The sequence below is a fragment of the Formica exsecta genome, unplaced genomic scaffold (assembly GCF_003651465.1).
Source record: "Formica exsecta isolate Colony F162 unplaced genomic scaffold, ASM365146v1 scaffold49, whole genome shotgun sequence".
Lineage (NCBI taxonomy): Eukaryota > Metazoa > Arthropoda > Insecta > Hymenoptera > Formicidae > Formica > Formica exsecta.
In genome coordinates, this window is record NW_021852138.1 from 341,018 (window position 1) to 350,268 (window position 9,251).

At 39.6% G+C, this 9,251-nt stretch overlaps 1 protein-coding gene across 1 annotated transcript in view; it reads left to right on the top strand.

The window, feature by feature from the left end:
- Positions 1–6,973, top strand: part of LOC115241463 (histone-lysine N-methyltransferase MECOM-like) — a 61,401-nt gene extending 54,428 nt beyond the window's left edge. The window contains exons 7-8 of the mRNA XM_029817227.1: positions 2,682–2,838; positions 2,918–6,973. Of these exons, the coding sequence (XP_029673087.1) occupies positions 2,682–2,838; positions 2,918–4,939 (2,179 nt within the window). The 3' untranslated portion in view covers positions 4,940–6,973. The remainder of the gene's footprint in view (positions 1–2,681; positions 2,839–2,917) is intronic.
- Positions 6,974–9,251: the final 2,278 nt, after the last annotated feature.

Below are 9,251 nucleotides of genomic sequence, written 5' to 3' on the forward strand. Positions count from 1 at the left end.
CAAACTTCATAGTAATTTGAAATAAATTTTGTGTAAAATCAATATATTTTTAATGATAAAATTATATAATTCATTGTTAGAAAAAATATTATTGATAGTCCGTAGTCATTCTCACTCTTATTATAAAATAAAATCAATTTTTTTCTGTAAATTTAAACAGATAAATTCTGTCACTAATAAGAAACATATCTATTGTGCAAAATTAAAAATATGTGCACATTGAATTATTTTTACACTTTTTTCAATTGTTTTAATAATTTAACATTCAATTAACACAACAGCAATATGTTAAATTAACACATAAACGTATTAAATATAAAAAGTTAAATATTTAATACAAAAATTTTAACTTGCATATTTTTTAACAAAAAAACATAAATTTTCCAAAACATTGTATATTTTCCAAAAATATAATTTTGAGAATTACAAAAAAAGTAAGAAAAGTCCAAGCATCTTCTTTTCGTCGAAAAGTTTTATATCCGTTAAAAAAGAAGTTTAATTCAAACAATAATATTAATATTATAATATTCATGCTAGATCGAGGATGGAGACTTTTCACCTGTGTAGGACCCCGCAAAAAATTTTTATTTTATTCGCGCTCGCGGAATGTCTTTGTATTTCCACGCATTTTATCATCCGACGAATCGTCGTTGACACGACGATACATTGTGTGCGCTATCTCATGAAGGATTCATGGCGCATCATTATACGCTTTTGAAATCAGATGAGCGACGATTACGTGGCCGGCGACACGATCGAAATCGAGAGACAACGGCTTTCATAATCGACCGACTATGGGCGTTAAAGAGCGCTCTCGTCGCGCGTCCGTCAATTTTCATCGTCAATTATTAATTAATCGATGGAATCCCAGGGGGTGAGTGCCACGCGTAATCGTCTTCAAATCTCTCGGGGGCTACGCGATACGCGCTCGCAAAAGCTCTTTGTCACGCGAGCGAGCGGCTTTCAAGAACCTTCTCTCTCTCTCTCTCTCTTTCTTCGGTGTTCTTCTTCAAGGTTCCTTGTTCGTTGCGATTCAACAACGTGCTTACTCAGCCTTCGTTCTGTCGCCTTGCCGTGTCATTGCCTTTAATTAAGGAGTAATTAATGTAAAGTTAGACTGTAAGAATAAAAAATGACGGCAAATCAATTGCGATATTGCTCTATAAATTACTCTTAAGGAGATTTCAAATCTCTCTCCTCTCTGTCTTTCTGTCTCTCTCTCTCTCTCTCTCTCTTTGTCTCTGTCTCTCTACGATTTTACGATACAATTTACTCTTAAATGTATTACATTAAATGCAAAAAAAAACTTGATCAGGAATTGTGCGACCGATGAGAGAGTGCAATCTTTATTTCCTCAAAAGAAATTTGGTTTTTATTTACTAACTGCCGTTCAATGCAAAGTCAAATACTGATGTATATCTAACATATGGTCTTTACAATATTCGAGCATAATATTTTCCCATGAGTGATATTTTAACTACCATTATTATTAATCTATTTTTTCAAGAATGTATTATATTTGAAAACCTATAATGCCGTCTTCCTCTCTTAATGAACTCGTGTTACCCTTTTGTTTAACTCTCTCTCTTATTAGTTTTCATCTCTTTCATCAATCATATTTGGCTTTATTCAGCGCAAGTATAATTATAATATAATATATTTAATATTTCTCCTTTTCTTAATAAAAATAATCTTATAATAATTATCAAGTATCGCTGGAAAAATTCAAGTTTTAATAAAGATTGACCGACTCTCGTCGTCTACGTCTCCAACACCGACGATACAGCCGACATTAATAAGCCGCTAAGATCTTTGACGTGGCAGATTCACCTGTTGTGAGGGGAGAGGGGGAGGGGCGTTAAACCCTACGCCGCGGGATCTCGGAAAAGCGCGCTAGGGCCACCCTCCCTCTCTCTCCCTTATACATCATCGAAGGCGTCGCGTGCCCGTAGCTCATCTGGCACGGCACACCGTTACCCATGAAGGCACTATCTCACCGCGAATAGGTTTCACACGACGCGTGTGTCCGGGGGTGTAAAATCAATGTTGGCCGCACACCACGGCGCCGTCCCGTGCGACGATAACCCTGTGCCTACCCCGTGACAACCACTCTTTCTCCCCTCCCCCTTATCCCCCCTAACGATGGCTTTTCTTCGTGACGGCGTGTGTTCGTGCGCGACGGCCGCCCTCTTCTTCAGGGGCGTGCGACCGTTATTACACGAGAGTCCGAACCACCCGCCATTCGCCGCAGAGTCACTTAGTCATCATCCAGGACTTGCGCCCGGCGCAGTCTTTGTTGGTTACCGTTAACGCATCTCGCTTGCCCGTGTTTCCCGATTCAAGTTCTAGCGAGATATACGGAGAGTAGTAATGTGTCGCAACATATTTGCTTGCCAAAAGAGCTACCTACCACCCCATTGATCTTCCGTATGTTTATTCAAAATACTTTTAAAGAGATGAAGAATAGAGAGAGAGAGAGAGAGAGAGAAAGAGAAAGAGATGCTATGATAAATATATCTGCTTTTATCAGATATATATATATATATTATTTATAAATATTTGTGTATTTTTATAGGCACATATTGATAAATATTTATTTTATTTTTAATCTATAATTGGTCTAGAATTCATTTTATTATTTTTACTGTGTTTAATGAATAGTTTGAATAATTTATTTTCAGATTGGATAGCCACTTGGTGACTTGTCACAGATACCCAGCGGAGCAGCACCGTTGCGACAGTTGTCCTCGTGCTTACGCTTGGCGGCCGCTTCTGGTACGGCATCGCGCTATCGTTCACGGTGATCTGAGGAATTATCCCTGCGAGAATTGTCCGAAGGTAAGTTTCAAATTTGTTCGGCGCGCCAAAATCAGACAATCTTCCCTATCTAGTAGCATCTTCAAAATATCGCTAAAAGTCGAACATCCGGCAGGTCTTCACGGACCCGTCCAATCTACAGCGCCATATCAGAACGCATCACGTGGGTGCCAGGAGCCATGCTTGTACAGAGTGCGGCAAGACCTTTGCGACCAGTTCCGGCCTGAAGCAACACACCCACATTCATAGCAGCGTAAAGCCTTTCCAGTGCGAGGTCTGTTTCAAGTCGTACACGCAGTTCTCGAATCTATGCCGGCACAAGCGCATGCACGCCGACTGTCGCATGCAGATCAAATGCGTTAAATGCGGACAGTCCTTCAGTACGGTAACATCGTTATCGAAGCATAAACGATTTTGCGACTCCACGACTCCGACCGGTCCGCCCGGAGCTATGCCGCAGTTACCGACGCCAACGACAAATCCTTTTCTGGTGTATCCACGACCTCCCGTGAGCCTGCCAGGTGGTCTGCCTTTCTACCCACCTAGTCTGATGGCTCCTTATCCGGGAATCTTTCCGAACGCTCCGAATTTCCTGAATACGCCTCTCCTCTTCCCACCGAAGATCGAGGAAACTGAGAAAAGGAGCGAGAGCCCTTTTCCCAAGAAGGCACGATTTACTCCTCCGACGGTACTATCACAACATAATAAAGTATCTCCTTCTACGGCGGAGGAGGCCACCTCTACCTTCAGGCCGTCTCCGGCTAGACCTCCGGTTCAACCGACTCCGGAGAGCGACGACGACCTGTCCAAGAGGGGAGAAGCGACCAGAAACAACGAGCGAAAAAGAAAAGCCGAAAGCGCATCGAACGTCTCGAAGGAAGAGACGACGGAACAGCCGTTGGATTTGAGGGTGCAGACCAGGAAACAGGACACCGCTTCGAGAGCTTCGAGCAGGAAGAGTTGCACACCATCGCCGGCGCCGATGCCGAGGGAGGAGACACCCGTGTCGCCTGATCCCCCGAAACCGGAAGAAGACACCACTGCTCCGACGCTCATGGAAATCGAGTCCAAGGAAGTCCCCAACAGCCCCCAGCAACTGAGGACTAGCTTGCCGACCGAACAACCGCCGACAAATACGCCGCCGCATATGGCTTATCCCAGACCGATACATCCGATGTTCCTCGAGACGATGTATCGCGGCCCGACGGGGACTTTTCCGGGGTTTCCCGGCGCGCCTCCGCCCCCCGGCGCGGCAGCCCCGGAATCCAGACTGATACCTCCGCTCCCGCCTTTCGGTCCACCGCGCGGGCTTCCTTTTTTAGGCTCGCTTATGAACGGGCTCAGCGGCGCTAGGCCAGGAAGTGGTTTTGATTTGCTCGCCCGGCCGCCGCTGAGCGCGTTCCCTGGAGTAAAACCGTTTCAGGAGGCCGTGATAGCGCCTCATCACCACCATCATCATCACCATCATCACCATGTCCACGGCAAGATGAAGGATCGTTACTCCTGTAAGTTCTGCGGCAAGGTGTTTCCCCGCTCGGCCAATCTCACGAGGCATCTGAGAACGCACACCGGCGAGCAGCCGTACAAGTGCAAGTATTGCGAGCGATCCTTCAGCATCTCGAGCAATCTGCAGCGGCACGTCCGGAACATCCACGACAAGCAACGGCCGTTCAAGTGCCCGCTCTGCGAGAGGTGCTTTGGCCAGCAGACCAATCTGGACCGGCATCTTAAGAAGCACGAGGCCGACGACGGCAGCGGCGTGGTCTCGGTCGCCGACTCGCCCGGCAGCAGCAACGAAAACGAGCGGGAGGACACGTACTTCGATGAGATTAGATCCTTCATGGGCAAGGTCACCTACGGCGGCGAGGGTGGCTATGGACTGCCCCATCACCCGGCCTATATTCCCAGTCGGCTACGAGAGATGAACGAGAATAAGATGGTCGAGTATGACGAGGACGAGGATAGCGAGGAGGGTGCGTCTCCGTTAGAGGAGACGGACGGAATGTCGCCGATCGAGGCCAAGGAGTCGCCATCGCCCTCGCAGTACGACCTGAAGCTTAGGGAGAAGCAGGAGCTGCTCAATAACAACACTGCTGAGCCGGTGATCGAGATCTCGACATAGCCCAGAGGTCGAACCGGGTGATTTGCGCCTCGAGGGACGGAGGGAGCTCGTTTTCCCTTAATGTACAGAACCGCTTGCGAGTAACCGTTCGGTCTCAGCATTCCCGATCTTGACGGCGTTATTTCGAGAGATAACGCTCCAATATAGCGCAGGATTATCCTACTTTAGAACGGTCCGCCGTACTTTTGACCTTGCACTTTCACGAGACAAACATATTTTCAAGTTACATAAACGGGTTATTCTCCGCAATGATACTGTAAATCTCCATGAAAGACAGCCGACAGTGATAATTATAATTACGCGTCAGTATATTCATTTCGGAGAAGTTTCCAAAGAATATAATCACGAAGAATTAAAATTTCTTCCACCTCAGTTATACTTATAAAACACGTGCTTTAAAAAAAAAAAAAATGCAAAAAACTCGGCGAACAAAATCCCCGAAGATCTTATTACGCAATCTTTTTTTACGCTCCACATTTGTTTGCACTAGGCATCGTAAAGAACAACAAATGGACCAGTTAGTCCCCCTCCTCTCTCTCTCTCACACACACACGCATATCAGAAGCTCTTTTATCACCTAGTTCTATAGTTTCTATAGACTCGTTATATGAATGTAATACGTGCACGTAATTAAATATTACTCCCCTCTCCTTCCCCATCCCTTTTCGTCATTGAACGAGTCCTTCATCGATTGGAGGAAACGCACGGTATAGCACATTATTTATTTCTATTATTAACAAAATTAATTTATCGTTATTATTACATATTATCGTCGCTCGGCAAAGGGGCTCATACGTCACAAGCATCGAATGATCGAAAAGCGTCCCTGCAAAAGTCTCACAGATTGTTAAACTCGCTTGCAATGTATCCACCATGGATCGATAATCAAATCACTGACGTTTGTAGATCCTAGATATATCTACGTGTGCGCTATTATCAACTGATTTGTTTTTAACAGTGTATCATAGTCGTGTCACGTTCGGGACGCGCGGGGGCTCCTCGAGAGCGAGGGGTTGCGAAAGTTAGATTGTTGTAAAGATTCTATCGTAAGACGATCGCGCTTGTAATCGCTTCGATCGGTTCGAATCTCGAGGATTTTCCGAGGAATTTTATTAGAACCTAGCTGAAACAACATGATCGTACCAGCAACAATAGACGAGGAAGAGTTCCATTTTGACGCAAGATACGTCAGATAAGGAAGATCTAGGACCTGCGGAATGAGAGAAAAGTTTAATACTTTCGCATCATGTATTGAAATTGATGTACGTTACTTCGCGAAATCACAAAGCGACGAGAGGAAAAAAAAATTGACGCGAAGGGAATGTGTATGTATAATTAAATAATTAGAAGGCAACAAAAAGAGTCTCTTATCGCGAAAAAAAACTGTACAAATTTCTATTAGGTGATATATAACATTTGTAAAGAGACGAAAGATTCTTCCGCGATTTTTATTAATATATATAAATACGATTATCTAGAGAGGTTTCTTTTTTTCTCGTAGTAAACGGGACAAAGAAGAAGAAGAAGGCACGTTAGAGCGAATCATACCGTTCCTCGCGTTTCACTCACTCCCAGTAGGAATATATTTAAGGAACGCGTCGATTAATTACGATTAACGTGTGTCACCCGATCACGCGAGAAAGTTGATAACGTTGAGAGATTAAGCACACAGCGTATTACACGTGTACCAAGTACGCTTGCGGTTAATAAAAAAAAAAAAAAAAAAATAATGATACAAAGAATATATCGTTCGTTTGTAATCACCGAGTTGGGGCTTCACTTGTTTTTTCACGTAAAGATTTTACGAATACACATTCTACATATCTCTGTCTGTCTCTCTCTCTCTTTTTTCCTCTCTATTTCTATCTCTCTTTCATTATAGAGAATAATAAACTTATAAAGCGATTAGAGCATAAATATATTGAAACGAATTACTTAAGAAAAACTATATTATACGACGCTGTCTATCTATACATACTGTATAAAAAAGCATCCTGTAACTCTTCATTATGATTACTATTAAAAATATTACACTTCAAATTGTGGATTAGCCAAGCGATAATTTCACCTGTGTCGATTCTCTCCTTTATCTTATATTCCTATCCAATAAAATTTGATGAACTATTACAATTTTGGTATCTTGTATGCCTAGATTTAACAGAGATGAAGATAATACAAATAAGTAAGATAACAAGATAGTATTATTTTTCTAACAATTAAGAAAATTAAATTTTTAGTAAAGAGTTAATTAAGTAATTAAGAGTTAATAATAAAGTCGAAGAGTAAACCAAATTAAATTAAAAACTTTATTCTGTAGAAAAAATATACTGCTTTTGTGCATAAAAATCAAGCTACTCTTCAATAATTAAAAAAGATATTAAATAATAAATAATATATTTTTATACATTTTTAAAATTTTATTTAAAATAATGCGACATGTATGTGTGTGTGTGTGTGTGTGTATGTGTTTTTTACAATTATAAAAATCACATACACAAATACGATAAATTACTTCTTCAATACTCGTTCTACTGGCTTGTGCTGCGCTCTGGTGTTGCTTATATTTGAGATATGTAAATAATTTTGTATTAAATAAATTATAAAACTCATCCAAAAATTATAAAAAAAATTAACTTAACAATGCAATTTATTAGGTAATTTTTATTTAAACAATTTGAGTATTGTAAAGTGCAGAGACTTCCTTTATCGACGATAAATATAATGCGAGCGATCCTGCTCTAAAGGCAAGATGTTTTCCAACATTCGATTCATCCTCAAGACACTAGATAACGCTTTATTCTACAATTTGCACATCGCAATCAATAACAATTTACTTATAATAAAAAAATACAATTTTTGACATTATAAGAAGGTAATAAGAGAATAAGCGATTATATAAATAACGTTCTTCTCTTACAGTCATACATAATAATGGAAAACTTCTATTTTAATACTCTTATAATTACTCTTATAAATCTTTATTAGTAATTTATTCTTATTATTAATTAAATTAAATTAATTTAATTAGACATTATCAACAATTAATTTGAAAGCTTGCAAATAATGTTGCTATAAAGTTGCTATAAAAGGTTGAACTTTGTCTGTATATATTATATATACATGCGATACACGTTTGCTTGAATCGATCCTCGACGCCCACTCGATCCAATGTATTGTATTATTATCGTACTCCATTCGATCCCATTCAAGTCTATCTGACTGAACAACAATTTACACACTGAGAAAAAAAAGTTGTTAACTTGACTAAATGCGTTCAACTAATTATTATTTCTTTAATTGAAACATTTAAGTATTTAAATTAAATATGACATATTAAATCTAACATGACGTATTTGACTTAAATACTTAAATATTTCAATTACAAAAATGATAATCAGTTGAACGCATTTAGTCAAGTTAAGGGGATCCAAAAGCTCGTCTGTTTTACCGACCAAAAATTATTATTTTTTACATTGAAATCTTTTTTTTAGTTGAATAGAATAATAAATCCTTTTCCACGATTTAAGTGCACATCGAAACAAAGATGAGACTTCACGAGTTTATGTTAAAAACGAAGAAAAGCTAAAAAATTAAAGTTTTTTTACTGGCTTTTTGCGTCAGGTCATAACAATATTTGCTTATTATAAAAGTTTTGCAGTTTGTATGCGCAAAATAGAATAACTTCGTCTTCGGAATTGCATGAAAGAATATAGGTGAACATTTAAAAATGTTTTTTACTAGGCTTCTAAATACATTTTTAAACGTTCACCTATATTCTTTCATGCAATTCCGAAGACGAAGTTATTCTATTTTGCGCATACAAACTGCAAAACTTTTATATTAAGCAAATATTAATTATTATGGTCGGTAAAACAGACGAGCTTTTGGATCCCCTTAACAACTTTTTTTTCTCAGTGCACGTGCGCCACTTATACTCTTATCTAATCGCCAAAGGTAACTAGTAAATGCGCCGATTAATTCGACGCTGTAATATTTATTATTTTAATACCATCAATAGTTATCACTTTAATAGCATCATTTTGCACTCATCGCGTTGCCTTATAAATAAAATACACGGATTATCTGGATCATAATGCGCGGTAAATTAACAGTAATTACTTGTTATTTGTATTATCGTCAATATGTATCATATCATCCATATTTGGTACCATTTTTTTCACATTTTTTGTGCCATATTCGCAGATGTTGAACAGAAGGTGCAAGGTGATAATAATATTGTTGTGTAAAAAGATGTCGCAAAAAAAACTCGAATAACACACTGATTCACACTTCATAAAATAAAAAAACATAT